Source organism: Orcinus orca, chromosome X, assembly GCF_937001465.1.
Source record: "Orcinus orca chromosome X, mOrcOrc1.1, whole genome shotgun sequence".
In the NCBI taxonomy this organism is placed as follows: Eukaryota; Metazoa; Chordata; class Mammalia; order Artiodactyla; family Delphinidae; genus Orcinus; species Orcinus orca.
This window is the reverse complement of record NC_064580.1, coordinates 32848981-32866603: the sequence shown is the minus strand read 5'-3', so window position 1 is coordinate 32866603 and position 17623 is coordinate 32848981. Positions and strand designations below refer to the sequence as shown.

The 17623-nt window shown below is 38.8% G+C and overlaps 1 protein-coding gene across 1 annotated transcript in view; it reads right to left on the bottom strand.

Annotated features, from left to right (window-relative positions):
- Positions 1–17623, bottom strand: part of CFAP47 (cilia and flagella associated protein 47) — a 541109-nt gene that overhangs the window by 281892 nt on the left and 241594 nt on the right. Inside the window, 2 exon segments of the mRNA XM_049704952.1 lie at positions 6837–6965; positions 7872–7958. Coding sequence (XP_049560909.1) covers positions 6837–6965; positions 7872–7958 — 216 coding nt within the window.

Sequence of the window (17623 nt, the reverse complement as noted above, 5' to 3'; positions counted from 1 at the left end):
CTCATTTGTGAGTATTTGTTTGTTTTGCCCTAGTGTACTGCATATTCTCTGCTACCTACTGGATTAAAAATAAACTCTGATGGGAGGGTGGTATTTTGGGGGTTCATAATAATCATATCAAAACTGCCATTCATCAAAAACCCAATATTGCTTAATGAGTATGCCACTGCTTTACATGTAGTACATAACATTCCAAAATTCACGCAGGATAGGATTTAGCAGACTCCCTTTATAGGTGAATAACTTGCAGATTTCTCAAGTTCACAAGGCTGATTTAAGTGACCTTGCTGGGTCTAGTCCCCTGGTCTGGAATAGTCTAGAGCCTACACTCTTCCACTCCTCCCAGCCTAAGCCAGACCTTACGTCTTTTAATTCATTTTTCTTTTCACCACTCCAAAATGTATCTCATGGGATAAAAGGGGCCCTGTTCCCAAAGCACTGTTCTGGAATACTGTAATAGTAACGCTGAATAAGTGAATGGTATGAATAAAAAAAAGTTTTCCGGTGACAATGGGGTCTTCTACATATGCAATGTCAGATACCCTGAAAAGATCAGCATCTCCTCATTTACTCTTCAAGTTTCTCAGGGACATAAAAGCCTTGGTTTAAGAGCTGTGTCCTCAGGTCAGTGGAGGGAGAAGTCCCAGCCTCCGATCGTTACTCAAGGTGAGGACCTTAGAACAGAAGGGGGCCCCACAAAGTCTACCCTTTCTCCCTTGTGTGGCCATGCGCAGAGCTGTCTGTCTGAAGGTACCCCTTCTTTTCCTCCGGGGCAAGGGTGGAGAGGTTCTCAGGGAGGTGAGTTCCTTGGTCTTGTGGCAGCATCTCCAATTCTGCCCAAGTAGGAGATCCTAACAGGCCTTAATTTGCTTCAGAGTGAGGACACTGGGTGCTGATGAGTGGATTCCCCATAACAAAGGGGACCACACAGAGGCCCCCGGCAGGGGTAGCCAGGGAATAGGTCTCTTATCTCTCCTTCTGGTGTCTCAGGAAGGTGAAAGCCTTGGCCTGAGGCTGGCAGACAGACAGTAGGGAGGGTGGAGTCCCATATGCTACCTGAAGTCAAGGTAAGAAACCTGAGTTAGGACTGAGGGGCCACTGACTCCAGAAGAGTGGGGCCTTGTAAAGTCCTGCTCCTCAGAAGACCCCAACAGCTTTGGACAGATCTGGTTCATCCTGACTTCCAATTCAGAATTCCCAAGAAGGTAATGCCTTTGTGCTGAGGAGCACAGCTTCAGGGGAGTGGAGGGTGGAGTCCTGGGTCTGGTCAGGCATCACGATGAGGACCCTGAATGAGGAGCAAGAGGACCACTCACTCCAGAACAGAGGAGAATGCAGAGTCCCGCCCCTGAGGTCAGCCCCAGGAGGCCCAGGACAAAGCTTTCTGGCTGACCTGCCCCCTCTTTCCACTGGGGGTTGTCTCGGGGAGGCGAGGGCCTTGGTCTATGGGGAACAGCCTCACTCAGTAGAGACTGGAAATCTAGTGACTCTAAATGAGGATAAAGGGACTCCACCTAGAGCAGAGCCCTGCCACTGGATACCTCCCCTTGGCAAATCCAGGAATGTTGGCATGGTGCGCCCCACGCCTTTCCTTTTAGAGCGTCTCAGGTAGATGAGGCACTTGGTCCCAGGGGCCAGCCTCAGGGGAGCACAGGGAGGAATTCCAGGTCATGCCAAGAGTCGAGCAGAGGACCATGAGGACTGAGGGAACCACCCAAGTCATAAAAGCGGGGACGCCACAGAATCCCTCCCTTACTGTCGGCCAGGAGTGACCACAGGCAGTCATGCCCACGTGAGGCAACCCTCACATCCTCCTAGGTGGTCTCAGGGAAGTAAAGGCTGTAGTATGAGAGCACAGGCCTCTCTAGGTCACGGGAAGAGCCAGCGTAAGGACTCCGAGTGAGGACCAAGGGGAACGCCCAACCGAAAAGAGACAGGAACAAACACATAGCCCCACCACCCTTTCGGCCCAGGGAAGCCCCAGGCAGGGGTAGTTCGATGTGTCACCCACTTGCCTCCGGCTCTGGAGGACTCAGGTCAGTAGAGGGGAGAGTCCCAGATCCTGACAGAGTGAGGACTATTGAGGTCACAAACCCCAGAAGAGCGGAGCCCGGGGAATCTTGCCCTCTGTGTTAGTCCTCAGAAGCCCCTCAGAAATAGCTGTGGCTACACGTGGCCTACTCTGACTTCTACTTCTGGGGACTCAGGGTGGTGAGGACTTTGCTCCGAGGCTGGCTGACTCAGCACAGGGGAAATTTCCAGGTTGTGCTAGGAGTTGGGGTGAGGACCTAAGGCTGGAGTGGAGCATGAAAACCATAACAATGGGGGCAGCACATCATCTCTCCCCTGCTGTCAGTCCTGGGAGACGCCTGGAGACATGTCAGGCCGAGCAGAGGCAACCCTTAACTCCTCCCAGGGTGACAGAGAAGTGGGGACAGTAATAGGTGAAGAGAGGGAGAAATTATAGGTCTTCCCAGGAGTCAAACCGAGGAAGGGCCTGAGTGAGGACCAGCGCGGCCAAGCATAATAAGGCCTGGATCTGCCGGCCCCAGCGTCCTGCCTTCAGAGACCACAGGTAGACGTGGGACATTAGGCTACCCTCACTTTCTTCTGTTGGCTCTCAGAGAGCGGTGGGCCTTTCTATGAGCACATGTCCTCAGGTAAAGAGACAGGAGCCACAGGCCTTCCCAGGAGTCAAACTGAGAACACTGAGTGACGACTAAGGGGAACATGCCCCACCCGCTGAGCTGTGGGGACGACAAAGAGTCTAGCCTTGCCCCTGCTTTCAGCACTTGAAGGCTCAGGACAGGGCACATATATACAATGGAATATTACTCAGCCATAAAAAGAAACGAAATTGAGCCATTTGTAATTAGGTGGATGGACCTAGAGTCTGTCATACAGAGTGAAGTAAGTCAGAAAGAGAAAGACAAATACCGTATGCTAACACATATATAAGGAATTTAAGAAAAATAAATGTCATGAAGAACCTAGGGGTAAGACAGGAATAAAGACACAGAGCTACTAGAGAATGGACTTGAGGATATGGGGTGGGAGAAAGGTAAGCTGTGACAAAGCGAGAGAGAGGCATGGACATATATACACTACCAAACGTAAGGTAGATAGCTAGTGGGAAGCAGCCGCATAGCACAGGGAGATCAGCTCAGTGCTTTGTGACCGCCTGGAGGGGTGGGATAGGGAGGGTGGAAGGGAAGTTGACGCAAGAGGGAAGAGATATGGGAACATATGTATATGTATAACTGATTCACTTTGTTATAAAGCAGAAACTAACACACCATTGTAAGGCAATCATACTCCAATAAAGATGTAAAAAAAAAAAAAAGGGTCATGTACCAAAATGTTCATTGCAGCTCTATTTACAATAGCCAGGACATGGAAGCAACCTAAGTGTCCATCAACAGATGAATGGATAAAGAAGATGTGGCACATATATATAATGGAATATTACTCAGCCATAAAAAGAAACAAAATTGAGTTATTTGTAGTGAGGTGGATGCACCTAGAGTCTGTCATACAGAGTGAAGTAAATCAGAAAGAGAAAAACAAATACCGTATGCTAACACATATATATGGAATCTAAGAAAGAAAAAAAAAGGTCATGAAGGTCCTAGGGGTGAGACAGGAATAAAGACACAGACCTAGTAGAGAATGGACTTCAAGATATGGGGAGGGGGAAGGGTAAGCTGTGACAAAGTGAGAGAGTGGCATGGACATATATACACTACCAAACGTAAAATAGATAGCTAGTGGGAAGCAGCCGCATAGCACAGGGAGATTAGCTCAGTGCTTTGTGGCCACCTAGAGGGGTGGGATAGGGATGGTGGGAGGGAGGGAGACGCAAGAGGGAAAAGATATGGGAACATGTGTATATGTATAACTGATTCCCTTTGTTATAAAGCAGAAACTAACACACCATTGTAAAGCAATTATACTCTAATAAAGATGTTAAAAAAAAAGGACAAATACTACATAATATTGCTTATATGTGGAATCTAAAAAAATAAAAAGAATGATATAAATGAACTTATATACAAAACAGAAATAGACCCACAGACACAGAAAACAAACTTGTGGTTACCAAGGGGGAAAAGGGAGGAAAAGGGGGGATAAATTAGGAGAATGGGATTAAGATATACACACTACTATATGTAATACAGATAACCAACAAGCACCTATTATATAGCACAGGGAGCTATACTCAATATTTTGTAATAACCTATAAGGGAAAAGAATCTGAAAAAGAAAGAAAAAAATATATATATATAAAACTGAATCACTTTGCTGTACACCTGAAACTAACATAACATTGTAAATCAACTATACTTCAATTGAAAAAAAAATCCACGAACAGTTTCCACACCATACCAGAGTGATTTCTCTAGAATGCAAAACTGATCATATCAACCTTGTGTTTAAAATCCTTCAGGACTTCTGTACTGACCTTGTGCTAAAATCCATAAAGTCCAGATGCCTTGGTTTGGCTTATGAAGTCAACCATGGTCTAATTTCTGACTGGGCTTATTGTCCACCCCTCTTACCCACAGCCATACTGTTTTTATTCCTCAGAACGTACAATGCTCTATCAAACCACAGGCACTTCCACATTGAATTCCCTTTATCTGGAAAAAATGTTATTGCCCCACCCCCCCCAATAAAACTCACCTATCACCTCCGTCACACAAATTGTACTATCTTTCTCTCTAACCTATGCCCCACCTTGCCTGCCAAACCCTCTTCATTGCTCAGGGCTCAGTTTAAATCCACCTTTTTCCTAGAAACCTTCTCCAAGACACAGGAAAGTTAGGTTCCTCTCTATGTCCGCTCATCCTTAGTTCTTTGGGCTTACCCTGTTATAACATTTGTCATCCTTCTCTGTAATTATATATATTTAGTTACTTACATACTACAGGACACAAAATCCTTGAAGAGACAGACTATATCAAGTTTACTTTTATACCCCCAGAACCTATTATAGTAGCTGGACCATAATAGTTGTTGAATAAATTCATTCAACCAATATTTGTTGAGCCATCTACTATGTAGCTGACACACTATTAAGTTCTGAGTTTACAAGTGATACTTGGTATCTAAATTCATAGACTTATAAGTTGGGGAAGATGGGTTAAATGAATGAGAAATATACATGAAGGCATGAGGGAGTGAATAAGTGAATGGGTGAGTGAATGAAGCCCACAAACCAAGATTAGTACTAGCTTGTCCATAAACTAGGACATGTGCGGCTCTTCTGTTTTGGAGTTGCTCCTCTTTATCAGTAGACAAAATTATATAGGAGGCAGCCTGGAGTTAAGAAAGAAAAGAAGAAAATTGTCTTTTCCCAAATCTAAGTTTGGGTGAGAGTCACAAATACCCCCATACATTCTTCTGGGAATTACTAAAAAACATACAGGATTTCTGCTCTTGACATCCAGCAAGAAAGACAGGGCAGGTTACTGGGAAAAGAAAAGGTAGAGAGGGGGAGTAACTGGGAATCAAGCCGCAGAAGGAACTCCCCAGAGGGTAGGCTTGGGTGGCTGGCTCAGTGGAGGATTTAGAGTGTCAGAGGGCAACAAGAGGGACCTGGGCTCCTGGGCCCCAGCAGAGAACAACAAGGAAGAAATAAGCTTTACCTACATCAGATGGTTTTATATGGCCAAAATCAGGTGATCTTGGAAGAAAGTATGTATGCATGTGAACCTTTGTACCCACATTTCTAAACTGAGGATATTACTGGTTGTGAAGAATAAACAAGATCACATTTAAAAAGCATTTTGTGACAGAAGTCTTAAATATATTACTCACTATTTAGATTTCTATTTTATCCTTTCCTTTGAGTGACTAATTGCTGCTTCTATTTGACTTCTTCCTTCTTTTAACTCCCTACCCTACAGCTCACCCTATCTGTGGTTGTAATCTATGAGGACAGAGGAAAAGCCTCTATTGGTCTTAGTGGGCAAGATCCACAGTGCCATATTTGGAAACCTAGGGAATGATTCCAAAGACTGAAATCAGGACTTGTTTAAGCAATAAAGATGTAGGGTGTGAAGGTGCAATTTATGCTATGATAATCTACCCAAATATGTAACTTAACATGAAGCAAACTGGAGAATCTCATCAACACCTGGTCTCGCCTACAGTTGTATGATTCCTAGTAAATATCTCTCCAGAATAACTTTATAGCAAGAGTCTACTAAGCATTAGAGGTAGAGACCATAATTTTCACCAATAGCTATTCTTTCTTTCTTTAATTTCTTTCTTTCTTTATTTTTTGGCTGTGCCACACCATATGGGATCTTAGTTCCCCGACCAGGGATCGAACCTGCACCCCTTGCATTGGAAGCACAGAGTCTTAACCACTGGGTCGCCAGGGAAGTCCCCCAACATCTATTATTTAATCCTTCCTTTTATGTACCAGAATATGTCTGTACCTACCAATTTTAGAGACTACATTTCTCAACTTCCCTTGAAGCTAGGTGCAGTCATATGACTAAATTTTGCCCAATGGGATGTGAAATGGAAATGATGCATTTTTCAGATGACATCCTTAAAAGGTATTTACCTGTCTTCTACTCTTTAACCTGCTCTTCCCTGTTCTGAGAAACTGATCCAGAAATGAAAGTCCAGTACTGAGGATGGAAGAGACACCCACTATTTCTAAACCACTTCTCCACAATAGATAGAAATAATATTTCTATCTTATTTGGGCCACTGTATTTTTTAATCTTTTACAGCAGCACTACCTATACCTTAACTACTACACTATTCATATAAATCAACCAAAAAAAACCCCTAGCAGTGAACAAGAGTGGAAAAGTTACCTTGTATGTCTGAAGGAATACATCTGTCCATGCCCGTTTACTCCAGGTTTCAAACTTTGTAATATCTGTAACAATAGAATGCTTTTCCTTAGGTATATTGGAAAACTTGGGCAAGGTATTAGTGGAAGACTATAAGAAATAAAATATCACAACATTAATTACAATGCAAGGCAAATGTAAGTACAAAGTTTTAACTACTTAGTTAGCATACAATTTTTTTCTTTTAATAAAACCTTTACATGTCTTTTTTTCCCACTCATCCAGATCTCTAATTCCCCATGTGCCAGTAATAGAAACTATCAACACAGGTAACTTTCTGGAACTCACAGCCCCTATTTCATGTTGTAGATTTATTCAAACAATGTAGCTACTAGCTCACTCTGTGGCAGAAGTGGTAGAATGAGATGCAAAATTATTCTGAATTCTGAACCCCCAAAGGAGCCACACCCTTTGGATGAAGCCACAGGAACTCAGCAGAGTGCCAAAGAACAGGCCCTTGGCTCTTCTACTAATGTCATGTGGTGACTATAGTAACAGTGCCACAACTAAAGGAGCGTTGCCTCAAAGCCTACAGGCTTCTCAAGATAATTCCTCTTCTCAATAGGTTTTCATAAAATGAATTGTATAATTTGAAAAAAAATGAATATCTTGTTTAATTTCTCCCTATTCTCCTCTAAACCTAAAGAAAGGAAGTGGCAAGTGGCAGGGAAAATAAACCAGTATTTTCTTTGAAAGATATACAGTCTAAGGATGTATTTTAAGAAAAAATTTAAATTAGCACAGACCATTCTTTATTTCTAAATCCCTTAAAAGAAGCAATTACCTGTATATTTAAGAAAGCCACGGAATCATTTCTGTATGGGAACTCCACAGAGATTTTTAGACAAATACAAATATATACTGTCCAGAGAGGCATAATCCTTAGGATATTTCATAAATAAAAAATCAAAGATTCTAAAATAAAATCTAACAAAGACCAAAAACCAGTAAATTCAATAACAGTGCAGATTTTTCCAAGAAATTAAATTCGCTTACTGTAATTTCAATCCACTTCTTACAATCTTCTGGTTCAAGCAGAAATTCTGGCAGTACATGAGAAATACATGCTCCTTGAGCACTAAACTAAAAAAAGAAAAAAACATTATTATAGCATAATACGATCAATCTATTACTTGCATTTGAACTTCGATGAAATTATTTCAATGTCATATAGTTTATATATGTATTGAATTTTAATTTTCAAATTTAAAATTTATATAATTAATTTAAAACTTTCCTTAACAATGAAATGCGCATATGATGTTTGCTTTGGAGGATTAATAGTGAGAAAGAACTTACTAAGTGCCTATAGCCATACACATCTACCTTTACATGTTAATGGGACACAGACAGTTATATGACTTGGACCCTATTGTCAAGACCATTTTATTGTTGTTATAATATTATAAAACTGAAAAATACCTGCAAAAAGTATGAACACAATAGAACATCTATTAGATAGATCATTAATCACCCTATGTTCATTGAATGCCTATCACCACATATGCCTGAATATAGAAAACTCCAATGTAACATAATCCATCACCTATTTTTCCAGAGAATATCTTTGATTATATAAATTTATAGTATCTGAAGCAGCAAATATCTATTTATATTATTATATACATGTAATAGCATATACATGTATATAATTTATATTTTAAAATATATTTTTTCACTGTCATATTTCTTGAAATGTTTTTACCTGAAGTCTTCATATGCATGTCCACTACCACCAGAACCACTCTATAGCCATCTAATACAAATTTGGCAAGAGTGTTTTTCAGTGGGGATTTGGGTGTTTAGGTCTAACTCATTTAGTGAGCAGGGAAGGCCACTTACCGTAAGCATTTAACAGAGAATTTACCATAAGCTTTTAACAGAAAATGCCAGATCTAGTACTTAACTCTATAAACACCCTCAGCAGTTTGCGGTCCTGTAACTAGTGAAAAGTGGGAAAAAGTAAAAGCAGAAAGATGATTCTGAAAGCTCAAACCTTAAAGATAGTACAGATGAATAAGAGGAAGGCCATGTTTGTGGGAGTGGAAGGAGACAGCAAGGTTCCAGAGTTGTTAAGTTTGCTGTGGCCCTGGGCCAGTCAAAGCTAGTGGAAGAAATCGTGTTGCATACATAAAGCTCCTTTGTTTGGAAAACAAACATCATTCCTTCTCTTTGATTTTGATGCATTTCCCACCTGCATTTGCATTATTCCTGTGTATCTTCATTACACTGGAATCACTATAGGTTTAAATAAAATCTAATTTTAATGGTACACCACTCCTTAGCAGAAGTAGCCGCACTAAAGCCTATGTAAGAATTCAATGAGATGATGTCCATTAACTTGAAATCCTAGAGGTAAAACAAACAGCTCAGAGCCTTATGAAGAAACTGGAATACTTCCTTGCATGCAAAGCTAAGACAGGACGTCAGGAGGAAATAGTTGCTTCTACCAAATGCAACTGAGAGCCTAAGGAAAACTATCAGGGAACCACTAAACTGAGAGTTTCTTGAGGGAGACTACACGGTATTCATTTGAGTATTCCATAGTGCTCAGCAGAGAGCAGGCCCTCAGTAACACATTGAGGCCAAAGAATGCATTTTTGCATTGGTGAAGACAACAGGCCCAAAATGGAGCTGCTTATACTAAGCCCCACTTCACCAAATCAAGACTTCTTATAGTTTTGGCTCTCCCAGAAATGGAATCTTAAACCAGTCAATCAGAAATCGCCTGATCAGCACTACTTACGTTATCTGCCTGACAGACACCTGCCATTCCCTAAAGTAAGCTTGGAATAACCAATCTGCTTTTTTTGCTGTAGGGGCAGAAAACTTTTCCTTTCTTCCCTTCTAAATTCGTTGGCTGGTCGAATAATCAAATTGACATAAGACAGATTAACAGGGGAAAAAAACAAACTTAATTACATACCTATGGGAGCCCCACAAAGACATGAAGATTCAAAGGTAGTCAGGCAGTTGAGGTTTACATACTATGCTGAGCTTCGGAGAAGTGGGTAGGGATCTGGGGCTTCAAAGAGGAGGAAGGAAATTCATGGGAAGATGGGAAGTACAAGTGTTTGGTAAACAAATATTTGCCAAGCCATGAAAATAAGTCTTTCTGATGTAAAAAGTTGTTGCTGGTAATAGCTCTCTTCCTGGTACAGGCCCCCTATCTAAATTCTTTTAAGCAGTTAAGGGAGAGGTAAAATGCTTTTCATGAGTCTGCTGGTTCTCAGTTGCCATTAGCTCAAAACAATCCCCACGCCAAAGTGGGACATTTGGGGGTGACATATCCTGTTCCCTCTCACTGCCTCAGTTTAACTTCCTGTTCTTGCCCCCTTCTGCCTATAAAAATCTCTTGCCTTCAGAGCTCCTTTCTATCTGCTAGATTGAATGCTGACTGACTGATGAATTGCTGAAAGCCAGGAAGAGCTTTAAAATTTACTCAGCTGAATTTTGTTCTTTAACAGCACTTTACAGAGGCTGTTATGAAGTGAGGGGTAGCAGAATAAGCCACCCTAAAATATGCCTCTTTCGCATACCAATTATTTGGAGAAACTGCAGAGACAGGAGAAGCTTTGAAAACAGAGTAGAAGTTATCGATTTGTAAGGGAAATCTACATTTCTAAAGCAAATTTACATTAGAAAGGGGGCCTGCACCAGGAAGGGAGCTATTACTACAGATAACTTTTCCACACAGGAGACTTATCTGGCAGGGCAATCTTTCTTTACCAAACATTGCCTCCTCTCACCTTCCAGTAAATTCCACCCCCCTGCCACCCTTTGAAGCCTTAGACCCCTATACACCTTAGGTCAGGACTGCACATACACCTCAGTCCTCTGGCTGCCTTCTGAGTCATATCTTTCTGAGGCTACCATACTACTTACATAGGTAATTGAGTATGTTTTTTTTCCTCCTGTTAATCTTTTATTCTTGAGGTTCAGCCAAGAACTTAGAAGGGTAAAGGAATAATTAGTTTTCCTCCTCTACATGAGACTTGTTCCATTCTTTTCATTTTGAATATATCTCAAGGCCTACCTTCATCAAACGATAAGACAATATTTACAATTATGTTTTGTCAATAGATTTTATGTGTGGTTAGTAGTTTTACAGAGTTGACTCTTATAATTGATTTGATTACATTTTACATTTGATTACATTTATGCTAGGTTTTCTATTTGAACCTTCTGAGTTTACAGAGTAGAAGAAAATTAATTGAAATGAGTTATTAAATTTTAAACTTAATCTACAAAATTATACTTTCTCATTTACTGTGTAAAACATATAATTTCACTTGTACAGAACTCCTCACTCACTGACATCAAATTTAAATGGGAAAGCTAATAACATTTATGATTATTTTGAACTTTAATACATTTATTTCCATAATGAAACATACAAACATATCTTGGATTAACAACCCAATTCTATTAACCATACTGCTACTTTCTAAATGTTGAAGAATTTTATCACAGCTAACATATCCTGATAGACATGTATTTGCTGATAAAAGAGCAATAAATTTGAATAGCTTGGCTTTAATTCCAAAATCATTCTTCCATACCTGCATTCTCATACCATAAAATGTCAAAACAGAAACCACCCATGTTAATGTTAACACTACTGGGAGCTGTGACAATAATAATGCTCCAAGAATAACATGATGATCACAAGTACCATAGAGTTTAATGATGCTATCAGAAAACTGATTTTTATAATGCACAAACAATAAGGATTTAAGTAACGAAACTTCCTTCTTTTGTTCACAGTTAATACACCATTAGATTTTAAAAGCACAACGAACTTTCTAAAACAAGAAGAGCATTAGAATTTTTGCCTTACTGAATTAGAGCATTTAATTTATTGCATGAATCATCAAGGACCAAGTGTAGGAAGTGGTAACATTAAAAGTCATGTGCTTTCTATTTTAAACTCATAAAAATTTAAATAAAATTCCCATTTTATCTAATGAAAACACAACAACCTACAGACTGGGAGAAAATATTTGCAAATGATGTGACCCACAAGGGCTTAATTTCCAAAATACACAAACAATTCACACAATTGAATAACAAAAAAGCAAACAACCCGATCAAAAAATGGGCCAAAGACCTAAATAGACAATTCTCCAAAGAAGACATACAGATGGATAACAGGCACATGAAAAGATGCTCATCATCACTAATTATTAGAAAAATGCAAGTCAAAACTACAATGAGATACCACCTCACACCAGTCAGAATGGCTATCATTAAAAAGTGTACAAATAACAAATGCTGGAGAGGGTGTGGAGAAAAGGGAACCCTACTACACTGTTGGTGGGAATGAAAATTGGTGCAGCCACTATGAAAACCTCCAGTACGGAGGTTCCTCAAAAAAGTAAAAATAAAGTTGCCATATGATCCAGCAATCCCACTCCTGGGCATATACTCAGACAAAACTATAATTTGAAAAGATACATGCACCCCAATGTCCATTGCAGCACTACTTACAATAGCTGAGACATGGAAACAACCTAAATGTCCATTGAAAGATGAATGGATAAACAAGATGTGGGATATATATACAATGGACTATTACTCAGCCATTAAAATGAATGAAATAATGCCATTTGCAGCAGCATGGATGGAACTAGATATTATCATGCTAAGTGAAGTAAGTCAGAAAGAGAAAGACGAATACGATATATCACTTATATGTGGAATCTAAAATACGACACAGGGCTTCCCTGGTGGCACAGTGGTTAAGAATCTGCCTACCAATGCAAGGGACATGGGTTCAAGCCCTGGTCCAGGAAGATCCCACATGCCACGGAACAACTAAACCCGTGTGCCACAACTACTGAGCCTGAGCTCTAGAGCCCGCAAGCCACAATTATTGAAGCTTGTGTGCCTAGACCCCACCACAATGAGAAGCCCATGCACTGAAACAAAGAGTAGCCCCCACTCGCCACAGCTAGAGAAAGCCCACAAGCAGCAACGAACACCCAAGGCAGCGAAAAATAAATAAATAAATTTATTAAAAAATAAATAAAATAAAATACAACACAAATGAACATATCTACAAAACAGAAACAGACTCACAGACATAGAGAACAGACTTGTGGTTGCCAAGAGGGATGGGGGTGGGGGAGGGAAGGATTGGGAGTTTGGGATTGGTAGATGTAAACTATTATATACAGGATGGATAAACAACAAGGTCCTACTGTATAGCATAGGGAACTATATTCAATATCCTGTGATAAGCCATAATGGAAAAGAATATGAAAAAGTATATACACATATATGTATACAACTGAGTCACTTTGCTGTACAACAAAGATTAACACAACATTGTAAATCAACTATACTTCAGTAAAAAAATTTTTTTAGGAAATAATAACTTTCATATGAGAAAGTAATGTTAAAAAAACACCAAATTGAATTCTGTCTAGAGTAATCGCTTAGAAACTTGTTAAATATGTATGTAAATGCTGTTTACTTCTATTAAGATCTTATTTTCTGAAGAAAAGTAGTCTTTTCCTTATGTGAAAAGTAAGTGGGATTGAATAGATGATCTTTGGGTTCATTTCCAGTTTATTTATTATTTTTAATTTGTACTGGAGTATAGTTGCTTTACAATATTGTGTTAGTTTACACAGTACAGCAAAGTGAATCAGCTATACGTATACATATATCCCCTCTTTTTGGATTTCCTTCTCATTTAGGTCATCACAGAGCACTGGGTAGAGTTCCCTGTGCTGTAGGTTCTCATTAGTTATCTATTTTATACATAGTATCAAGAGTATATAAGTCAATCCCAATCTCCCCATTCATCCCACCCCCTTCAATAAATTTTTTTAAAAATAAAAGACACACTTGACAAATACTGGTTTTCTGGCATTCTTATAACAACAAAACATTTATTTCTAATAGAACAGATTTTTAAAATATTCTATTTCCTGAAATAATATCACAAGAGTCAGTTTTTGGTATGTCACTAATGGTTATCCCACTGGAATAATTTAAGAAAACATTTTGGCATATGAAAGCCATAGATCATAATTTATTTAAATAATCTACTATGCATCATGTAATACACATTTTATTATTTCTAATACTTTTTATCAACCAAAGAAGTTTAAGAATTATTATTGTCAATTTTACAGATATTGAAATTGGAGCTTAAACAGGTTAAGTACTTTGTACAAAGTCACAAAAGTACAAAAGAGCTAGAATTTAAGTCTGCATCTGTCTGATTCAAAGGTCATGCTCTTTAATCCACTTCACTGCACTGTTCCAGAATCACTTCTTATGCTGTTGCTTTGAAATATTTCCATTCTTAGATGAAACTCCATTAAATAAGATACTATAATGGTCATGCAAAAGTAAGAAAGATATAAAGTTTTTAAAGATAAAAGAAGTGAAATCACAAATGGAATTAAATTTATTGGGCTGGCCAAAAAGTTTGTTCCGTTTTAAGTAAAAATAGACATTTTTCATTTTCACCAAGAACTTTATTGAACAATGTATTCATTAACTGAATGAACTTTTTGGCCCACCCAATACTTATAAAGGGAAGAGAGTTAGTTTTTCTAAGTATATTTATTTTGGTGTATGAACAATTTGTTTAAAAATCAATGAGTCCAACAGAATGGGAATGGTTCCATAAAAAATGGTATCTCTTTGTAATTAAAAGTGATGTTTGTAAAGAGTTTTTAACAAAACAGGGAAATGTTTATGTTAAGTTAATAAAGCAGGATTAAAATATGTTTAGAAGGGAATCTCAACTAAGAAATAAATATGCATAAAATTGACTTGAAGGAAATACAGTAAAATGTTAACCGAAGTTAAAAAAAAAATCAATAGAATTAGAAAGTAACAGTTATAGTAGTCTTATTTTAAGTGATATCCTACTTTACAGTTTCAATGAAGGGTACATGATGTTTAGATTCTGCTTCTATTTTGAGTTTTATATTATGGAAAATACAAATCAAAAAAGTTTATTTTTCAATGAAAATCACATCATAAAAATGATTACTGGTTATAAACAAATGAAATTATATCAAAGGATGTTAGGTACTGTATTAGTCTGCTCAGGCTGTCATAACAGAATACCATAGGCTGGGTAACTTAAACAATAGAAATTTATTTTCTCACAGTTTTGGAGGCAAGAAGTCCAAGAACAAGCAAAGCAAGGTGCCAGCCAATTCAGTTTCTGGTGAGACCTCTCTTCCTAAGAAGACAGCTTAGGGTCCCACCCTTATGACATCTTTAACCATAATTACATCCTAAAGGTTCTATCTCCAAATACAGTCATAATGGGGTTTAGGGCTTCAACAAGTGAATTCTAGGGAGACACAATTCATTCTATAACAGGCACAAAAGACAGGAAACATTAAGCATATTACTTTGAATACAGCAATATAAAATTTATTGTAAAATACAACACCCAATTTATATATATATTTTTAATAACAGAAGACACATGGCATTGTTATGGTCTGAAATATGTGCCTCCAAAAGTCATATGTTAAAAACCTAACCCTCAGTATTCCAGAATGTAATTGTATTTGGAGTTAAGGCCTTTAAAGAGGTGATTAAGGTAAAATGAAGCTCTTAGAGTGGGCCCTAATCCAATCTGACTGGTGTCCTTATAAGAAGATGGAGTTTAGACACACAGAGAGACACTAGGGGGGTGTGCACACATAAGAAAGACCATGTAAGGACACAGAGAGAAGGCGGCCATCTGCAAGCCAAGCCAGAGGCCTCAGAAGAGAACCAATCTGCAGACACCTTGATCTTGCACTTCCAGCCTCCAAAACTGTGAGAAAATAAATTTCTGTTGTTTAAGGCTGCCAGTCTGTGGTATTTTGTTATGGTTGTTCTAGCAAACTAATATAGGTATTATGGAATAAATGCCTTAAAGTTATTTTTTAGACTTTATAGTTTAATATCATACATAATGTTCAATGTATGACATTCATAGTACATACCCCACCTTTCTCCAACTTGACCCTCTCTCACTAGAATCTCTCCTAGAATGCAAATCCTTTACCTTTTCTTCTTTTACCCCTAATTTTTATATTTCACAAAATTTTTCTGTTTTATGACTGTCCTGATATCCAATTTCAAAGTTTTATTTCTTTCACCACATAAGCTCAAAAACTAAAGCTCTGTGAGTGACAATGTTAATAAATAAAAGTTTAATGAACATTGGCCACATTCCATGTTATCAATGACCCTGGGTGTTAGAGATGCCAGATGAATGAGATGTGCTTCCTGTCCTCAGAATGCTTAAAAATTAGTGGGATACACAGATTCATGAATAAGTCAGTGGTGTTGAAAATAATTTACATAGTTATACACAGCTGTGCTGTTTTCCTTAACAGAATCTTCCTCATTCTCCCACTCAGACTGGTTGTAGAGGAACAGGAGGAAATGTAGACTTGGATCTTCACATATCTTAGTCTCTTCTAACCTGAACAGTCTCTTTACAGTAACTCTGTTCTTTGGGGTAAATAGTCAAAATTTCAGACCTTCCCATCCCCCCAACAAGATGGTAGCTGGGAAGAGGTAGGTATATTTTCTACTAAATAAAGCTTCAACTTCAGGTTTCCTCACTTTCATGAGCCTCTTCTAAAGCTATGCATGTAATTTTTGTATTTAGAATTTGATATTATTTTATAAAGAAGGGATCTCCAAAATGTGTAAGGTCTCTCAGAACATGGATCAGCCCTGCAGTGGGCTTTCATGAGGGAGGAGAGACGGGCTCTTGTGTCTGTACATGCATCTGTCACTACTTTTCTGGATACTCAGTCTCTTTGGCAATGCCCCCTCTCTACCTGGAGCCTACTGACATGTTGCCATCTGCTACTGAGGCCTGAGATAGGGATCCTGAGTCTCTCCCCTTAGTCCCACCCAGGACCAAGAGGGTCTCATAAGTGACTCAGCCACTTCCCAGTCATCATATATTTTTCATTAATGTTGTGGCTGCAGAGCCAACCATCTCCGACTCTTCTACCTATTCAATGGAGTCCCTCTCATTTAGTCAGGCTCCACAACAGATTGCCTGGGTCTTAACTCAGTCATCCTCAGTGACTTTGAAACTCCTACATCACTTCCAACCACAAGAAACTTAAGCCAGTTTTGGCTATTGACATGACAGTGAGAGCCTAAGACACAAAGAAAAAATATTTTGTTCAGTACCATGTCTAATTTTTAAGACCACAGTATTGCTACGGACAGAAAAATTCTGATCTGGAAATTAAAAAATAAAAATGAACACTGAAACTTTGCTTTGCATTCCTGCTATAAGTGCCCTCTTCTTACCCTTCATCCCCATTCCTGCTAAAGAAGCTGAACATCTCTGGCCAACCATGGAGTAAATTCCACATGAAAAGAAACATAAAAATATGATAATTCAAAATATATTAACCACATTACATAAATAACTACAAGTAACAAATGCTACTTTAGTGGTACAGGAGCATGGATAATGGAGTAATAAGGCTGCCTATGGATGTGGAGAGTTCCAGTGGACAAGGCAGATGTAGGCAGAGGAAGTGGTATAAATTTACCAACACTCCACTGACACTTTTTTCTTATATGAACAAAACTTTTATTTAAAAAATATTTTTTAACATCTTTATTGGAGTATAATTGCTTTACAATGGTGTGTTAGTTTCTGCTGTATAACAAAGTGAATCAGCTATACGTATACATATATCCCCATATCTACTCCCTCTTCTGTCTCCCTCCCACCCTCCTTA